The sequence below is a fragment of the Pelodiscus sinensis genome, chromosome 30, assembly GCF_052426305.1.
Source record: "Pelodiscus sinensis isolate ZL-2025 chromosome 30, ASM5242630v1, whole genome shotgun sequence".
NCBI lineage: Eukaryota > Metazoa > Chordata > Testudines > Trionychidae > Pelodiscus > Pelodiscus sinensis.
This window is the reverse complement of record NC_143081.1, coordinates 332,403-352,118: the sequence shown is the minus strand read 5'-3', so window position 1 is coordinate 352,118 and position 19,716 is coordinate 332,403. Positions and strand designations below refer to the sequence as shown.

Genomic DNA, 19,716 nt, shown 5'->3' with positions numbered 1-19,716 from the left:
GTCCTATCTGCACCGAGGACCCTCTGCAGGGTTCCAGTAGGGTCATGTGTAACAAGGGGAAGTGCCATTTATAACCTTGTGCAGGGCTCCAGCTGTGTCTAACAGGCTCAGGTGTAAATGGGAATTAGGCCCGCTGCTTAAATAGAATTACACCTGTGTGAAAACGTGCAGCGATGCAGCTGTGGCTCAAACTCTCTAGTGCTGATTCTCAGGACAAACATCTTGGGAAAGAAACTGAGCTGCATTGGACCCCGCAGGGTAGTGTCCCATTAACACCCGTTGCTGAGCTGGCTGCATTGACTTTAACGGTGCCGTGGCCAATTGACCTTAGCTGGGAATTTGTCCACCGACTCTATCAGAATGGCCAGGCTGGGTCAGACCAAAGGTCCATCCAGCCCTGAGTCCTGTCTGCCAACAGTGGCCAATGCCAGGTGCCCCATTGGCACTGTGGACTATTGGTGCCAGTTGGTGCTCTGCCCCTTTCAAACTAGCGACTGCGTAGATAAAAAATAAACTGCTGTCCTTTGATTCACATTCTCGGCCTTTTTCAAAAAAATGGTGAACATTTTGGACCAGATTCTGTGTTGGTTTGCACCTGCCGAGCCCCATTGACTCTCAAGGAGTAACACTAATATACAGCAGCTGCCCAAAGATTCTGAGCGCAAGAACATTCTTTTAAAAACAAGAGGAAGTGGCTAGATTAAATGCCCCACTGAGGTCATTTACTACAAGTCGGCTTGCCAACATTTGTGAAGAGTTAAATAATTCTGATAGACAATATTGCAATTTATTTAAAGCATTTTTACTTTTTTTATTAATTTAAACTCTCACAGTTGCACATACAATCCATAGGGTGAGAAGAGACCTTGGGAGGTCATTGAATCCAACCTCCTGATAAAAGCAAGACTATTTCCAACTGAAAGTGTGGGATTTAGGCATTTTTTCAACTTTGATCAGTTTACTGTTCAGAAGTTACTAGACATTATGGAGGGCTTAGGCAACCCGGGGGGCAGGCTATAATTCAGTCAAAGGAGAAATCAAGATTTAAAAAGTTAATTTGTTATAACTGTTCAAATACACTGTCAACATCAGAAGTCAAAGTATACAAAGGAAATATGCTTAAATGAAATGCTAAGAAGATCTCAAGCATCATTGTCTGTTTTGGGACCAGCTATGTTCAATATCTTCATCAACGATTTAGATATTGGTATAGAAAGTACGCTTATTAAGTTTGCAGACAATACCAAGTTCACACATACAGAATGGGAAGCAACTATCTAGGAAGGAATATGGCAGAAAGGGATCTAGGGATCATAGTGGACCACAAGCTAAATATGAGTCAACAATGTGATGCTGTTGCAAAAAAAGCAAACATGATTCTGGGATGCATTAACAGGTGTGTTGTGAACAAGACACAAGAAGTCATTCTTCTGCTCTACTCTGCACTGGTTAGGCCTCAGTTGGAGTATTGTGTCCAGTTCTGGGCACCGCATTTCAAGAAGGATGTGGAGAAATTCGAGAAGGTCCAGAGAAGAGCATCAAGAATGATTAAAGGTCTAGAGAACATGACATATGAAGGAAGGCTGAAAGAACTGGGTTTGTTTAGTCTGAAAAAGAGAAGATTGAGGGGGGGACATGATAGCCGTTTTCAGGTATCTAAAAGGGTGTAATAAGGAGGAAGGAGGAATCTTGTTCATCTTGGCCTCTGAGGATAGAACAAGAAGCAATGGGCTTGAACTGCAGCAAGGGAGGTTTAGGTTGGACATTAGGAAAAAGTTCCTAACTGTCAGGGTAGTTAAACACCGGAATAAATTGCCCAGGGAGGTTGTAGAATCCCCATCTCTGGAGATATTTAAGAGTAGGTGAGATAAATGTCTATCAGGGATGGTCTAGACAGTACTTGGTCCTGCCATGAGGGCAGGGGCCTGGACTCACTGACCTCTCATCGTCCCTTCCAGTCCTAGTATTCTAAGATTCTATTATTGTTCTTATTTTGCCTAGCCTGTACTTTTCAATTATTATCAATAAAAATATTTTTCATTTGTTTGTGTATGTGGTCAAATAGATATTGGCCAACAATTATCAGTAAAAATCCAATCCTCCCACACCTAATGAGAAGGCATGCCTTATTTAATGGTGGGTGAATAAGAGATTTTTTGCTTAGTTGCAAATTTTCCAAATTAAAAAAAAAATCATACAAAACAAAATTTTCAGGAACTCAAAAAGTGAAAAGAAATTCATTTCGGGCAAAACCAAATATTTTGTTTTGACACAACTGAAACACTGCATTTCAATTTAAAAATGAATATGTAAAAATGATTGAAAAGCTAAATGGAATGACGTTTGGAAATATCCAATGTTAGGTATAAGGTGCTTATGTGGTTTGAAGAGCTCAATAGGCATCTATTTGTTTTCTGAAGTGCCTAAACCTCCGTCACATAGAGATGCAAATAGCCCATTCCCAGTTCAGCACCATGGATAGAGACCCCTCTCCTTCCCATTCCTGTGACTTCTACTAAAATAAAGAATCATAGAATGGGAAGGTCATCAAGTCCAATCCTCTACCCTCATGGCAGAACCAAGCACCATCTAGATAATCTCTGACAGGTGTGTCTGTAACCTACTCTAAAATATCTCCAGCGATGGCAATTCCACAACTGCCCTTGGCTATTTATTCCAGCGTTTAACCACCCTGACAGGTAGAAAGTTTTTCCTAATGTCCAAGCTAAACCTCCCTGGTTCAATTTAAGCTCATTGCTTCTTGTCCTATCCTCAGAGGTCAAGCAGAACAACTTTTCTCCCTCCTCCTTATAATACCCCTTTAGGTACTTGAAAGCAGTTATAGGAGCCATGATATTCTATAAAGGGCAGACTTTCAAAAGCAGTGGACATGGGATCAGGTGTACTAAGGTGCCAAAAATGCAGACACCCACTAATGTCCACCCAACAGGATTTGCGTGCCTTTGAAAAATCTCCCCCAAAGTGATCCGCTCTTGTGGGGATGGGATTGATAGATAGAGACTGTGGAGGGGAGAAATAGCAGGCAGGCAGGCAGGAGCAACACTTGTTTGCATCGTTTGAGGATTTGGCCCAGTGTGCTTGAGGTGACGGAACAAGAGAAATGAGTGCTGGGCTGTTACAAGGGGAAGAGAGATGGGAAAGTAACAAGGCTCTATTGTTTGGGACTCAGAAAATTTGGATTCTGTTCCTGATTCTGCTACTGAACTTGTGCAAGCCACTTCCCTTCGCTGTGCCTCCGTTTCCCACCACTACCATCAGTTGCTTATTTAGACCTTTTCACGGCAGGCACTACCTTTCCCAGTATCTCAGCACTGCCTGGCACTAAGGGTCCGCCAGGGGCTACTCTAGCCGTAGCAGCCGTGAAGACCTGGCTAACGAATGGTTTCATCTCTGCTCTCTATTTGCAGAGACTGAATAACTTCTCTCTCCCTTTCTTGACCAAATGGAAAAATCTAATATACTTCCATGCTGGATTGACCTAAAATGGATTTTTTCCAAGTTTTCCCCATTGAAACAAAACCATTTCATTTCAGGATGAACTAAGCATTTGGTTCAATCCAACATGAATTTTTGGCTTTGTTTCATTTTGGCTTTTTGGTTTTGTTTGTTAGCTTAAAGAAATTTAGCTAAATTTCTAAATACACATGGCTCATTTATCAGTTGTCTTCTTCAACAGTAGACAGGCAGTCTCACTGAAGGGGGAGGCTCAAACTATTTCATTGGGTCCTACCCAATTCCTAGAATCATTTTCTCTCCCTTCCAGGAAGAAATATGGGAGAGACGGTCACCCCAAATCACACCATGGCGACTGAGTTCATCCTTCTGGGACTCTCCTCCAACCCACAGACACAACTGATCCTCTTTGCAGTCTTCCTGCCCATCTACCTGCTGACCTTGGCTGGGAACATCCTTATTATAATCACCGTTGTCCACGATCGGCGCCTTCACACACCCATGTACTTCTTCCTCTCCAACCTCTCCTTCATTGACGTGTGCCATGCCTCGGTCACTGTGCCCAAGATGCTGTTTGACTTCCTCATCACAGTGAAGATCATTACCTTTGGGGGTTGTGTGGTACAGATGTTCTTCCTCCACCTTTTCACCTGCACAGAGATCTTCCTCCTCACCATCATGGCCTATGACCGCTACGTGGCCATCTGCAACCCTATGCACTACCTCACCATCATGAACCACAAGGTCTGCTTGCTGCTGACTGGTGTTGTGTGGCTGGGTGGGACCGTGCACTCCATAGCTCTAACCGGCATGACAATCAATCTGCCCTACTGTGGGTCCCGGGAGATAGACAACTTTTTCTGCGACGTGCCACCGGTCATCAGGCTGGCCTGCACCGACACCTACATCATCGAAGCACTCATCATCGCCAACTCGGGGCTCATCTCCGTGATCTGCTTCGTGGTGCTGGTGGGTTCCTATGGTGTCATTCTGGTCTCCTTGAGGAACCGCTTCTCTGAGAGGCGGCACAAAGCCCTTTCCACCTGTGTCGCCCACCTGACCGTGGTGACGCTCTTTCTGGGTCACTGCATCTTCACCTACTCCCGCCCTTCCATCAGCTTCCCCGAGGACAAGGTGGTGTCGGTGTTCTTCACGGCCATCACCCCCTTGCTCAACCCCATCATCTACTCCCTCAGGAATGAGGACATGAAGAGGGCGCTCAGCAAGCTCCTGGGGAGAAAGGTGGATGCCGAGGAGAAATAGAGCCCAGGGCTCCAGAAGGGATGTGTCCTCAGAGATGCTCCCAGATTCCCAGCACTATCCCCAATGGGGCTGCATGTGTCGGTAGTGACAATGGTTTTTCCTTGGTCCTTGGCTCTCATCTCTCTACAAGACTCATCACCTGGGCTTTGCATCCACTCAGCTGGGACTAATTGACATTATTTTCAGGCATGAACTTACTCTGTAAAATACATGTCCAAATCGGGCTTTGTCAGGGCTTTTTCAAAGTTCCAATTGACTGATTGATTGGAAATGTTCAGTAATATGAAAGCCTCAATTTTGTTTCCATGTTTAAAAGTTTATTTTTTCACTTTCAGTTTTTAAATAGGGAGCTCTAGTTTTCTTTTCCTACTCTAATTTGCCTTTTTCCTTCCTCCCTCTCCCTGGGGGCAGTAGAAAGGCAGGTGACTCCAATATGTCACTATATTTTAATGGACAATTTCTAAGTGAAATGGAAAGGTCTTTTGTCCTGAACTTTGCAGCTAGAAGGTGCCATATTTCTAAGGTGTTTAGATGCCTAGGGAAGCACATACATGCTCAGTGCAATTTCCTAAAGAACTCGGGCACATTACTCTTGATGATTTCAAGGAACCTACGTACCTCTCTCTCCCTTTCAATGCCTAAACCCCCTAACGAATACAGGCCACAGAGCCTAAAACAGGGGTGGGCAAATACTGAGCACTGATTGTGTACGGTTTGCCAGGGTTAGTCGCTAGTGGGCCCACACACTGTGTATTTACCTGCACCTCTGTAGTTATGGGGGATCGTAGCTCCCATTGGCCACGGATCGCTGTTCCCAGCCAATAGGCACTGCAATCACCTGTACCTGCAGAGAGGCAGGTAAATATAGCAGCAGTGGCCCACCAGGGACTAACCATGGTGAACTGCCACCAATTTATTGCCCACACCTGGCCTGAAAGCTACAGCTGGTCAAAATTGTATCAGTCTTTACATCAAATATTTGTTTTTATCCCAGTATCCATCAAAAACTATCTATATTTTCATGTTGACATTAATGTACATTTTCCCTCTTGTATCATTTTTGGCCTTTTTATAGATGGTGCAAAGGTAAAAACCAGAGAAAAATTGTGGGAAGGTTTCCCTTATTTATTTACTTCTTTCCCACTTTGAATAAAAAAATGGGGGCAGAGAAAGAAAAGCCTTTCTTGCCTCTTTTACTTTGTCCTATTTTTGGCTCTGAACTCACTAAAATGAAAGATGTACTAAGTTTTGCAGGAGATTTTTGCTTTGTTTTTCTCTTTGCCTTTACCTTTCCCCTTTTCAAAACGTCTCAGCTTTGGAAAAGCAAGAGAGTAGCAAAGGGAGCAAATGAAAGAACAAAGAATGGGGGAAATGCTACCATGGATACTTTTCATTTTATCACATTGATCTTTCCATTTTGAGCCCTGCAAAACAGAAACAACTTCAACATTTTTGCTTCTTCATTTTCCAACTAGTTTTCCCCTCTGGAAATACTAATTACAACATTTCTGATTTGTATTTTGTAAAAGGCAATTTAATGTATTTTAAAGAATCATATGACATGAATCTAGCCTCCTCTGTGTATTGTATTATAAAAATTGCAATTTAAAAAAAAAGATGCAAGAGGAACTGTGGCTTGATGGGTAAAGACATAAATAAACAAACAGACAGAAATACTTCTGTGCGTTTCTAATCCTGCCAAATAAGTGACTGAAGCAGTGGTGACCAGGTGTGTGCTGGTGGATACTCTTGCCTAGTGGATAGTGCAATGAACTGGGACTTAGGAGACTTGGGTTTTCTTTCTGGCTCCGCCACTGGCCTGCTTGGTGACCTTGGGCAAGTCACTTAGTCTCACCATGCCTCAGTTTCCCCATATTTAAAACAAATAAAAAATTCTCAGGAGCAATGAGATATTGTTGTTGTTATTATTATAAGGACGCGGTAGAAAAAGGTTTTCATGCTGCAGCACAGATTCACCCGAATCCAGTTTTACACCATGACTGAAATGACCGAGTTGCCACTAGAGCAAAGCTGAATTACCCACTATCCCGAGGCCCCATGGAGCTCAAAGCGACAAATTCTTCTCTCGGTTACCCCAGTGTAAGTCTGGAGCAACTCCACTGCCTCTCTGCTAAAGCGCTGGTGTGTATGCTATTGCAACTCAGTTATGGGCCATGTTCTGCTCAGGTACATTGGCGTAACGCCACCCAGATAACTTGCAACACAACCCAAAGGCAGAAGTGTGCATGAGAAATGAAGGCAAGGGAGGCGTAAGGCCTAAAGGCCATTTCACACACACTTTCCTGGACTCTAATCCTCACGTGGCGTAAATCCATGTTGCTTCATTAACCCCATTGAAGCTATTGCCGATTGACATGACAAGGGATGTGTCTCATGGACACCAATACAATTCTCCTGACTCTCAGTAGTTGTGCAGATATCTTTAGGTCTCCAAGCCTAGTGGCAGCTGTTAAAACTCCCACACAAAGTTTGTACCTTCAAACACTTCAGACATCTTAACAACTCCCCTTGCAACTCATCTGCACGCCAGGCAACACCAAGTCCCTGGAGCACAAAACTTTTCTTAGGCATCCGGCACAACGTGATGTCACTATCCAATGAACTTACAACAGTGCAAAGGGTTATATAGTGAGGGGTAGAGAAAAATGCCCTGCAAGGGCTCTAGAGCTCTGGAGCTAGACCTCATGGTAAAATTCCCCTAGAAATCCTTCTTTAATATAAAACTGAGCATTAGTGACTAGGAAGAGCAACACGGAACGTGCCCCAGAGTCACAGCGTTCGGAGGACATGGACTGAGACGTTGTAGCGTTAGGTTCCTATTTGCACTGCAGAGTGTTGGAAAATTAATCAAGAGAATCTGGCTTTGTTGTTTTATTAAAGCTTCTGCTGGCTGGTTAAGTCACCTGCTGTCTCTTTAGTCCAGAATCCTAAAACCAGGAGCAACAAATTAACCAGCTCACCAGCGAATTTGATATCATAGGCTGCAAACCAGAAACTGCCCATCAAATACAAATTGCAATCCGCTTCGCTAAACCCGTCAGAGCCTGGCACCAAGCGCATTTCTGCTGCCCCTAGACAGAAAAGCCCCAAATTCCACGTTTTATGTTATGGAGGCAAAGTACTAGGAGTTAGCCCAGAGTCAGCTATTGCTCAGAGAACCCGGAGCTGTGGGACCTTCAGCAAGAGTAAGTCGTGAGGAGTTTTCATTCAATTTGCTTTTTCTTAAAAAAAAAAGTTCTATGTCTATTTTGGTTTGGCTGGTTGGAGGGTTGTTTAAGTCATAAACAGTAAAAGCTTGGCTAGAGTGGGGTTGCACATTAATAACAGCGTATAGATGTGGTCACCTCATCTGAAAAAAGATATATTGGCACTGGACTAGGTTCTGAAAAGGGCAACAGAAAATGACGGGTTTGGAATGGGTCCCATATGAAGAGAGATTAAAAAGACTTGGACTTTTCAGCTTAGAAAAGAGGAGACAGGATAGAGGTCTATAAAATCATGACTGGTGTGGAAAAAGTGAATAAGGAAAAGTTATTTACTTAATCCCACAATATAAGAACTAGGAGCCACCAAATGAAATTAATAGGCAGCAGGTTTAAAACAAACAAAAGAAAGTTTTTCTTCTCTCAGCGCACGGCCAATCTGTGGAACTCCTTGCCAGAAGATGAGATGAAGGCTAGGATTTTAACATGGTTCTAAAAGGAGCTAGCTAGATTCATGGAGGTTAGGTCCATCAATGGCTATTAGCCAGGTTGGGTAGGAATGTGTCCCTAGCCTCTGTTTGTCTGGGAATGGATGACATCTGGGACATCCGACATTGGCCACTGTCTGCAGACAGGATACTGGGCTAGATGGACCTTTAGCCTGACCCAGTATGGCCGTTCTTATATTCACTGGTAAATTTTATCCAATCATAGCAATTTGGGTTGGAAGGGACCTCAAGGTCACCCCTCACACGGAGACAGGACCAACAAGAAACATCCCTGTAGGTGTTTGTCCAGCCTATTCTTGAAAGCCTCGGAAGATGGGAATTAACATACCAACAGCTATAGCGGGTCAGTCCAAAGCTTCGTCTTGCCCAGTATCCTGTCTTCCAAGAGTGGCCAATGCCAGCTGGGCCAGAGGGCAATTCAGTGATCCATCCCCCGTCATCCAGACCCATCAACCAGCAGTCAGAGGTTTAGGGTTTGTGTCCCTTACCATCTTAATTGAGAACCCCTGGTGGATCTGTCCTCCATGAATATCGCTAGCTCTCTTTTGAACCCACTTATACTTCTGGCCTTCACAACATCCCCTGGCAAGGAGTTCCACAGGTTGACTGTGCTTTGTGTGAAGAAATACTTCCTTATGTTTGTTTTTAATCTGCTACCTATTAATTTCATTGGCCATGGGTGGGGCCATGTATTATGTGATGGGGTAAAGAAAACTTCCTTATTCACTTTCTCCACACCAGTCATGATTTTATAGTCTTCTATCTTATCCCCTAAGTCATCTCTTATGTCCCAGTCTTACTAATCTCTCCTCATACAGAAGCTGTTCTATAACCACCATAAATATTTTTGTTGATCTATTCTTCATCTTTTCCAATTCTATCTTTAAGGATGGGGTGACCAGAACAGCATACAGTATTCTTGGTGTGGGTGTACTATGGATTTATATACAGACAATATGATTTTTTCTGTTTTAATGTCAATCCCTAAGATCATAAGAATGGCCAGACTGGGTCAGACTAAAGATCCCTCCAGTCCTGTCGGCCCACAGTGGCCAATGCCAGGTGCCCCAGAGGGAGTGAGCAGAACCGGGAATCCTCAGGTGATTCCTTTCCTGTTGCCTATTGACAGCCTCTAACAAACATGCGAAATGTTACATGGCTTTTCCTGTAGCTCTTCCCTTGTACATCTTCTCAACCGCTCTCCTGTCGCTTGAGTTTTTTTCACATCTTTCCCATCACATGCTCTATGCATACGCTGAGCAGAGATCTCTTGCTGCTTGCATTTTTGTTCTTCTCTCCATTTGAAAGGATTTTAAAGAAGGAGTCGGGGCAGAGTCTTGATTCTTGCAGAGTTCAGGGAGACGCCAGAAGTCAAGGCGGCCATTTCATTGCTGCAGAATATGGTGACTCTTCAAGTTTTTCTTCCAAATCAGAATAACTTTTTTTTTAAACCCTGGAATTTCCTGTGAAACAAATTCTCAAATTTTGACCAGTTCAAAGAATAGAATATTAGAACTGGAAGGGATCTCAAGAGGTCAGCAAGTCCAGTCCCCTGCTCTCACAGCAGAACCAAGCACCATCTAGACCATCCCTGACAGGTGTCTGTCCAACCTGCTCCTACATGTCTCCAGTGATGGAAACTCCACAACCTCCCCAGGCAATTTATTCCAGTGTTTAACCAGCCTGATAGTTAGGAAGTTTTCTCTAATGTGCAACCTAACCCCCACTCCCTTGCTGTAGTTTAAGCCCACTGCTTCTTGTCCAGTTCTACAGGTTTTGCATGGTTCTCCTCTTGCGTGCATGCAACATAATTTTCCTGGCTCTTCTCTTGGCCGGGGCTTCAAAATGTTGGCACCAAACAAATGCCAACACTGCTTGGCCATCCATGTCTCAAATGCCTCTCCCATTGTGTCCGTTCTTCCAGGGGCAATAAAGCCAAGACAGACCATGGTGGTGCAGAACGAGAGCAGGGTGAATGAGTTTGTCCTGTCTGGCTTGAGCACGAACCATGCTCTGGAGCTGGCCCTGTTTGCCTTCTTCACCATCATCTACGTGTTGATCCTGCTGGGGAACACGCTCATCGTCTTCACCATCGCCTGTGACCGGTGCCTACACACCCCCATGTACTTTTTCCTCAGCAACCTCTCTGTCATCGATGTCTGCCACTCCTCCGTGGTGATGCCCAAGATGCTGGCTGACTTCCTAGTGGAGAGCAAAACCATCTCCTTCAGCGAATGCATCTCCCAGATGTTCTTCCTCCACCTCTTCGCCTGCACCGAGATCTTCCTCCTCACCATCATGGCCTACGACCGCTACGCGGCCATCTGCAACCCCATGCACTACCTCACCGTCATGAGCCGCGGGTTCTGCCTGAAGCTGGCCACAGCTATGTGGCTGGGCGGGATGGTCCACTCTGTGGCCCTGACTGCCCTGACACTAAACCTCCCATACTGCGGCCCCAATGCCATTGACAACTTCTTCTGTGACGTCCCGTTGGTCATCAAGCTGGCCTGCACTGACACATTTGTCTTGGAGGTCCTCGTCGTCTCCAACTCAGGGCTCATCTCTGTGGTCTGCTTCGTGGTGCTGGTGGTCTCCTACACGGTCATCCTGGTCTCTCTGAGGAGCCACCTCTCCGAGGGGAAGCACAAGGCGCTGTCCACCTGTGCCGCTCACTTGACGGTGGTGACGCTCTTCCTGGGACACTGCATTTTCATCTACCTCAGGCCGGCCAAGAGCCTGGCTGCAGACAAGGTGGTGTCGGTGTTCTTCACGGCCGTCACCCCACTGCTCAATCCCCTCATCTACACACTGAGGAACGAGGACATGCAGAAGGCACTGCACAAGCTGCGAGGGAGGCAGAGAAATGCCAGCGACAAATGACCCTGAGTCCTGAGGAATTCTGGGGAGAATTTGGGTCTCTGGCCTCTGGGTGGCAGGATGGGGTGATCGCAGTGGTCTCTTCCTGCATTTTGTATCTAGGAGACTATGGATGGTTCCCTCTTTTCCGCCACCCATCGCTGTTTTATCTGGGCCGTCTTTAAGGGCTGTGATCGTTCAAAGCGCAACTTGAGGATGGCCTCTTACCCAACTCGCGTACGCAATGTTCACTCAAGTTAAGGGGTTTTTTAAGGTCCAGTTAGCTGGCTCGATGGGAGACAGAGAAGTTACGTTTGAGTGCTGCTCACCACCGCAGACAGAACATTTTATTTTTATTCTCTGGCAGTTCCAAAAACGTATGTAGGGAGCCGAGGGCTGGGGGGAGGGGAGAGGGTGTCCTTTCAGTGGAATGAAATGTTTCCTGGCATCTGAAACTGAACTTTTCTGGTTTATGTTTCAACTTTTTCTTTAAAAAAAATCAAAATAAACTTTGAAACAGAAAAACAAATTCCACGGCAAAACATTTCACTTTTAAAAAGTCAAAATGAAACACTTTTTCCCCAGGCAAGGAGAGGCCCTGGGCGCACACAGGATCACGAGCTTTCCTGGGTAAGACCCACTTCATCAGATGGGCTGGAGAGGGGCAGCCAATGGGAGTGCGGAGCCAGTGCTTGAGACGGGGCAATGCACAGAGCCCTGTGCACTCTCCCTGCCCTCGCACCCAGGAGCCGCACCTGCTGCACAGTCCGAGGTGCCAGGACTGGCAGGGAGCTGCCTTAGCACCCCCACTGGTCACCTGCCCCCTGCAGCAATGAGACCCAGTCCCGCAGTTTGAAAATCCTGCTGCAGACGGAGCGGAAGGGCCATAAACTCTCCTGGTTCAGAGCATAAACCCAACAGACAGACGGGGGCTCCCTCTAGGCGCTGTCGAGACAGAAAACCGCCCGGGCCAGTCCTGGGTGGACAGCTCCGAGCCGCTGGTGCGCGAACGAGCGGGGAAATGGTCTCCAGCGTGGAACCTGGCCCCACACACTTAGTGGGACTTTGGCTGATTTACACCCGCCGGCCAACTGACCCCTTATCCCTGCTCCTCGCCATTGCGAATCCTCCAGCACAAGTTTGCCTCCTTCTAATGAATTCCTCCGGGTCCCGTTACGAGCTCTCGGAGCAAGCGGGGCTGGTGCCAGCTCCGGAACCAGCTGCTTGGGATCTGATTAAAAGCACCAGGAGGAGCACGATGAAGTGGGGGGGGGAGAGACAGAAGTGGCTCGAGAGAGGGGGCCTGCCCCAGGCGGCTGGCGTAAGAAGTGATGTTACGGTCCCAGCAGCTTGCACTCGGGCTGTTCCTCTGTCGAACATTCCCACCAGTCATCGACGGGCTGGGGGAACCCCTAGGGGACTCGTAACGTCCTCTCTTCCCCTACACTCCTCGCCAATTCAGGCATCACCCCCACCCGAAAAGACCCTCCACGCTCATCCAGCTAGGTGCCTGGGCAACACAATGACAGAAGAATTAAAATGTTAATAAATGCAAAGTAACACGTGTTGGAAAACATCCCAACCTCACGTACAAAATGATGGGGACGAATTTGGCTACAACCACTCCAGGGAGCTCTTGGAGTCATTGCAGATCATTCTCTGAAAACATCCACTCCCTGTGCAGCGGCAGGCAACAAAGCAAACAGAACATTGGGAATGATTAAAAATGGATAAAGACAGAGAATATCGTATTGTCTCTCTCTAAATCCACGGGATGCCCACATCTTGAATACTGCATGCAGATGGGTCACCTCCTCTCCGAAAAGATATTTTGGCATTGGAAAAGGTTCAGAAAAGGGCAATAAAAATGATTAGAGGTTTGGAATATCTGCCATATGAAGAGAGATTAAAAAAGACTGGGACTTTTCAGCCTAGAAAAGAGAAGACTAAGGGGGGGGGGCATATGATAGACGTCTATAAATCATGACAGGTATGGAGGAAGTGAATAAAGAAAAGTTATCTACTTATTCCCATTACATACAATCTAGGGGGCACCCAATTCAATGAATAGGTAGCAGGTGTAAAACAAACAAATGGAAGTATTTCTTCACACAAAGCACAGTCAACCTGTGGAACTCCTTGCCAGAAGATGTTGTGAAGGCCAAGAGTAACTGGGTTCAAAAAAGAGCGAGATAACTTCACAGGGGACAGGTCCATCAATGGCTACTAGCCAGGCTACACAGGGACAGGTGTCCCTAGTCTCTGTTTGTTGGGGGCTGGGAATCAGCGACAGGGGAGGGATCACTTGATGAGTCCCTGTTCAGTTCATTCCTTCCGGGGCACCTGGCATTGGCCACAGCCAGAGGACAGGACGCTGGGTGCGGTGGACCTTCAGTCTGACCCAGTGGCCGTTCTTATGCAACCTGGAGAGAGCAGTGAGAGGTCAATCAAGAGGGCTGCTGGGTTCTCCCCCCAGCTCTGGGAGGGAAGTGGGCTCTTGTGGGTTCCCGACCAGGGTACTCCTGGAAGACGTCTGCGTTCCCTGAGGGCAGGGGGCTAAAGGGGAGCATGCCGAACTGGTCCAGGGAGTATGGGAACGCAGCCAGGTATCTGCCCCGTTCTGCAGCAGACTATCCAAAAACCAACATCCATCCCCACTAACCTTTCACACAGACGACAACTGGTTTCACTGCTCTATAAGCTCCAGCCCTTTCCACGCACCCTGGAACTTGGGGGGCGCAGGACAAACCAGACTCCTAAAGCGGGGACAGTCATCGGGAAAGGCTGAGAGCTGCTGTCTTCGAGCAGAGGGGCTGGGAGACAGGGCCTGGGTTCCAGTGCTAAATAGTCCATTGAGAGAGCCCTGGTCAACTCAAATCTCTTACGCTCGGGTGTGACTGGCTCTGAGACCCTACACAGACAGGTCCCCGCGTCTGTCCTGAGCCGGAGCCCTGCCTGCTGCCCCCACCCTGTGCTTCCCGCACCTCCCCACTCCACTGTGCCCCTCAGTCTCCAACCACAGCCTAACCCCCCATGTTCCTCACACTTACCCCTGCTGCCCCTCACTCCCAACCCGCCGCCTGCTGCTGGGCCAGCCCTGGGCTCCCCAGCCCCTCCCTGGACAGATCCCAGAGTGAAACACCCTCTACCTCACACCCGCAGGCTGCATTAGACGTTTTGTGCACCAGGGCCCACGTGCAGGGCTCCCGGATTCCTCCGATCTCTGTCCACACTGGTTTTACTGTAGTGACACGCACATAAAGCCAGGCCATGTGAAGTGAGGTGTGTGCGGATGAAACAGCATTGTGGGCGCCGGGCGCTCCCGCTGCACCCTAGCAAAGTGCTGCCACAAATTCTAGGCGCACCAGCAGTGAGCAGAACTGGCCCAGCCTGGGATAGGACAACCTGGCAGCCCCCCGAGATGACAGAGCTCCATTCCTGCGGCCCACTCGCTAGCCCCGGTTTCCCCTCACTGCTCTAGCGCCTGTTGACCGAGGGCAGGGAGCCAGGAATTTGTGGGGGGAGAATTCCGCAGCCCGGCGGAGCATTAAAGAACGAGTCTGGAGAAAAAAGAGCTTTTGCAACATACATTTAATCCAGCGAGCTGGGGCCTGGGATCCGATAAGCATGGGGGGCAACGTCAGCTGGCAGCATGTGCTCAGTGTGTTGGACTCTGTGTCCAGCTGGGACCCAGGGGCACTTTCCTTCCCTTCTTGCAACACCCCCGTGGACTTGCGTCAGCTCACTTGCGTGCTTGGGACCACATACGGGTACATCGAGATAACAGGCTTTTGTCGATAGAGACTTTGTCGACAGATACTGTTGACAAAGCTTCTGTCGACAAAGAGCATCTAGACTACAGCCAGTTCTGTCCACAAAGCTAGCCGCTTTTTCAACAGAGAGTCGAGACGCTGTCTTTTGAAAAAGCACAGTGTGGATGCAATAGTGCCTTTTGTCCACAGAACTGTCGACAAAAGGCGTTATTCCTCATACAATGAGGTTTACCACCGTCAACAAAACTGCCACATTCTGTCAACTTACTGTCGACAGAACTCAGCGGTGGTGTAGACACAGGTATAGTGTTGTCGACAAAACCCTGTAGTCTAGACACACCCCGGAAAACAATGTGGGGTGTGGGTGTGTATTTGTGTGTCTGCCAATCCAGCCCTTTGAATCCCATTTCCCCATGGGCTGCTCCGTCCCTCTCTGCAAGGTCTCTCCTCCATTTGGAACTCATCCGCCTGGCCATCACCCTATTTCCCCCTGCAGAAGACCTGTCTCTCCCTCAGCTTCTTCATGGCCCCCTTCATCTCCTGGTTCCTCAGAGTGTAGATCGCCGGGTTGAGCACTGGTGTCACCACCGTGTAGAAGACCGACACCACCTTGTCCAGCGAGAAGCTGGTGGCGGGACGGGTGTAGATGAAGATGCATGGCCCGAAGAACAAGGCCACCACCGCCAAGTGGGACGCGCAGGTGGAGAGGGCTTTGCGCCGCCCCTCGGTGCTCCGACTCCGCAGGGAGACCAGGATCACCAGGTAGGAGCCAAGCAGAGCCAGGAAGCAGGTGAGTGAGATCAGGCCACTGTTGGAGACAATCAGGACCCCCGTCAGGTAGGTGTCGGTGCAGGCCAGCTTGATGACGGGTGGCACATCGCAGAAGTAGCTGTCAATGACATTGGGGCCGCAGTAGGGCAGGCGGACAGTAAGCCCGGTCTGTACAAGGGAGTGGACGGTAGCTCCAGACCACAGGGCCCCCACCAGCCAGGTGCAGGCTGGCAGGCTCATGAGGGTGGGGTACTGCAGTGGGTGGCAGATGGCCACGTAGCGGTCGTAGGCCATGATGGTGAGGAGGAAGATCTCGGCACAGGCGCAGAGGTGGAGGAAGAAGAGCTGGGCCACGCAGCCCCCGAAGGAGATGGTCTTCTCCCCGGAGAGGAGGTCAGTCAGCATCTTGGGGGCCGTGACCGAGGCGTGGCAGATATCGATGAAGGAGAGGTTCCCCAGGAAAAAGTACATGGGGATGTGAAGGTGCCGGTCACTGGCCACCGTCACCATGATGAGGCCGTTTCCCACCAAGATGAGCAGGTAAGCGACGGAGAAGAGGGCGAAGAGGGCCAGCTGCAGCTCCCGGCTCTCGGTGAGTCCGAGCAACACAAAGTGCGTCACCATGGTGACGTTCTTCCCGTCCATACAGCACGCTCTGAAGGGGGAGGCCCACGCGGCACCCAAGGAGGAATGCCAAGCTGGGCTCTCCACTTGGGTCGGAGAGGGGGGAACAAGTTCAGAGCCTGAAGATGAGGGAGGTTCAATGCCAACTGGGAAACTTGGATGCCCAAAATGAGTAGAGAGCAGGCATCTGCCTCCCAGAGAGGGCTTTGAAACTTGGGTTTTTCAAGGCGTGTGCCCAGCGCCCATTGGTGTTTGGAGTGCCTCTCCCTCTTGGGACTCCCCGGCTGCACGTGGAGGAGAAAGAGAGGAAGGCGCCATTAGCCAGATGAAACTGCCATGCGTGTTGATGAGTGGTTAAGCACAAGGACCCCGATGCACAAAGTCATCACCCCGCCCCCCCCGGCCAATCCATGCACAAGACAACCGACAAGCCAGCGTATGCAAGCCATTCCCACCACAGATACACAAGCCTCTCTACCCCCAAAAAAATGCCTCAGGAATGAGTCAGAATCTTTCTGCCTTGCAGACACAATGAGGAGTCCTGTGGCACCTTAAAGACGAACGATATGTCTACACTTCATTCCTCTTCCGAGAGAGGAATGCAAATGCAGACAACCGAAACTGCAAATGAAGTGGAGATTTAAATATCCCGTGCTTCATGTGCATAATCGCATTATCATGCTATTGCGGAATAGCGCTATTTCGAGAGAAAAATGGGGTTATTTCGAGATAATAACCCAGTAAGGATACTGGGAAGGGTTTTAACTTGAAATAACCCCGTTTTTCCCCTCAAAATGGCACTATTCCGCCATATAACCCCGCAGGTTATATTCGCTAAATTACGGTAAACCTGTTAGTCGAAGGTGCTCTAGTGTAGCAGACGAGGGCAGCACTGGATCGAGGACTGGGGGCTGAAGCTAAACAAATGCAGATTGGAAACAGGCTTTTAAAAAGTTACCAGGGAGGGGAATTAGCCATTGAGACAATTTACCAAAGACACTGTGGATTTTCCAGCCCTGGGATCTGCAAATCAATAGGGACAACTTTCTCAAGGAGTCACTCTAATCCAGCAAGTTATTGGCCTCGACTCAGGACTCCAGGATGAAATTCTCTGGTCTGACCTATCCAAGATGTTCAAGTCAGTGATCAAAATGGCCCCGTTAGTCCTTACAACCCAGGCATCTCTCCTCGGGGGCAGAATCTGATTTTTTAAAATAATTTCAACAGATTTGTATTTACTTTGTTTCTATTTTTAGCTATTTAAATGTTCACAGTTGTGGGAAATTATGGAGCTGGCGGATAATTATTTGCTGTTGGGCTCTAAAAAGCTAAAGCTTTACAATCCTTAAAAGTTGTCAGCGTCACATATCAAAATATGCCATGTACCTTTCCTCCACTGAAACGCACTCTAGTGCTCAAGCAGCACTTGCCTCTCTGTGCCTCCCTGAATCTCAGTTATGTAGCACTGGAGATATTGTTGTTAATTCTCGTGTGCGGTTAAATCGGAGTTCACTGACATTTACTGAGAAAAACCGAATGCTGTGATTCACACCACCACCCGGGTGCCTGGGTGAAACCTCCGGTCCTGGGTTTGGCTGGAGGTTAGACAAGCTGATCAACCAGCCACTTCTTGGTTTAACATCTGTACATCTAGGAATTTTTTTCCACCTCACCGTTCTGTTAGGAGATGCAATCAGATGAAAAACCTGGGATTTCCAGGACGTCAGCAGATGGGACCGGAAAGGGGCTCTCTCATTGAGTCCTCTCCAAACTGTTACAAGCAACCCTGTGCTATAAACCCATTCGTAAATTTCATAGACGCCTAGAACACCAGGACTGGAAGAGACCTCAAGAGGTCATTGAGTCTAGTCCTCTGCCCTCATGGCAGGACCCAGCACCCTCTAGACCATCCCTGACAGGTGTCTGTCCAACCTGCTCTTCAATATCTCCCAAGATGGAGATTCCACAACCTCCCCAGCCAACTTATTCCAGTGTTTCACCAACCTAAACCTCCCTTGCTACAGTTTCAGCTCATTGCTTTTTGTCCTGTTCTGAAAGGCCAAGGAGAACAATTTTTCTCCCTCCTCCTTGTGACACCCTTTTAGATACCTGAAACCTGCTATTATGTCCCCTCTCAAATCTTCTCCTTTCCAAACTAAACAAGCCCAACTCTTTCAGTCTTCCTTCATAGGTCATGTTCTCTAGACCTTTCATCATTAAATTTATCAAACTCCATCTTGAAACTCACTCGCTTGCTTGCCTCACTCCAACAGGGAGGCTATTCCAGAATTTCTCTCCTCCGCTCTTTAAAAACCTTCTGCTCATTTCCAGCCTAAATGTATTCACAGACAATGGATTCCCCGTGTGCTCTTGTGCCAACATTGTTCTTTCTCTTCTCCCTCCCTTCTGTTTGCTAAACAAGACAAACTCTGAGTTTCCTCTCCTGAGATCTTCACAGCCCTTCTCTGCACCTCTCAGGGTATGTCTACACTACCCTCCTAGTTCGAACTAGGAGGGTAATGTATGCATACCGCACTTGCTAATGAAGCCCGGGATTTGAATTTCCCGGGCTTCATTAGCATAGGCGGGGAGCCGCCATTTTTAAATCCCGGCTGCTTCGAACCCCGTGTAGCGCGGCTACACGGGGCTCGAACTAGGTAGTTCGGACTAGGGTGCCTATTCCGAACTACCTAGTTCGAGCCCCGTGTAGCCGCGCTACACGGGGTTCGAAGCAGCGGGGATTTAAAAATGGCGGCTCCCCGCTTATGCTAATGAAGCCCGGGAAATTCAAATCCCGGGCTTCATTAGCAAGTGCGGTATGCATACATTACCCCGCTAGTTCGAACTAGCGGGGTAGTGTAGACATACCCTCCGAGTTTGACTTCAGCTGTCTTGACCACGGGTGACCAGAGCCAGACACAGCATTCCAGCTGGGATCTTGCCAGTGACTTTACAATGGCACAAATACGTCCCTAGCTCTGCCGGAACGCTCTACAGAAAACGGTTCCCTCCGTCTCTTTCAGACACCAACAGGCAGAGAAAGGGTGTAACTTTGTGACCAATGCGTTGGACACACCAACGGCTCCAATGGCCCATAAAGAAACCGATTTGCTGCTGCCTCACCAGTGGGACGGAGTGGAGAATCTGGCCCCAGACTAGTAACTTTGATGCTATCGGCTTTGCCATGACATAAGGGAATTTACCTGCTCTAGTGCAGAG

At 48.2% G+C, this 19,716-nt stretch overlaps 3 protein-coding genes across 3 annotated transcripts; 2 read left to right on the top strand and 1 right to left on the bottom strand.

The window, feature by feature from the left end:
- Positions 1-3,792: 3,792 nt before the first annotated feature.
- On the top strand, positions 3,793-4,737 carry LOC102446615 (olfactory receptor 4E1-like). Its single transcript, XM_089774326.1, has one exon. The coding sequence runs from the start codon at positions 3,793-3,795 to the stop codon at positions 4,735-4,737; it is 945 nt and encodes a 314-aa protein (XP_089630452.1).
- Positions 4,738-10,417: 5,680 nt separating this feature from the next.
- On the top strand, positions 10,418-11,353 carry LOC102447104 (olfactory receptor 4E1-like). Its single transcript, XM_014576632.4, has one exon. It carries the CDS (start codon positions 10,418-10,420, stop codon positions 11,351-11,353), a length of 936 nt encoding a protein of 311 aa, XP_014432118.4.
- A 4,229-nt stretch (positions 11,354-15,582) lies between these two features.
- LOC102447358 (olfactory receptor 4E2-like) lies at positions 15,583-16,518 on the bottom strand. Its single transcript, XM_006129273.2, has one exon. It carries the CDS (start codon positions 16,516-16,518, stop codon positions 15,583-15,585), a length of 936 nt encoding a protein of 311 aa, XP_006129335.2.
- Positions 16,519-19,716: the final 3,198 nt, after the last annotated feature.

What these genes read in the sequence shown, in the direction of transcription:
- LOC102447104 (XM_014576632.4), top strand. Translation starts at nt 10,418, where the DNA reads ATGGTGGTGCAGAACGAGAGCAGGGTGAATGAGTTTGTCCTGTCTGGC.
- LOC102446615 (XM_089774326.1), top strand. Translation starts at nt 3,793, where the DNA reads ATGGGAGAGACGGTCACCCCAAATCACACCATGGCGACTGAGTTCATC.
- LOC102447358 (XM_006129273.2), bottom strand. Translation starts at nt 16,518, where the DNA reads ATGGACGGGAAGAACGTCACCATGGTGACGCACTTTGTGTTGCTCGGA.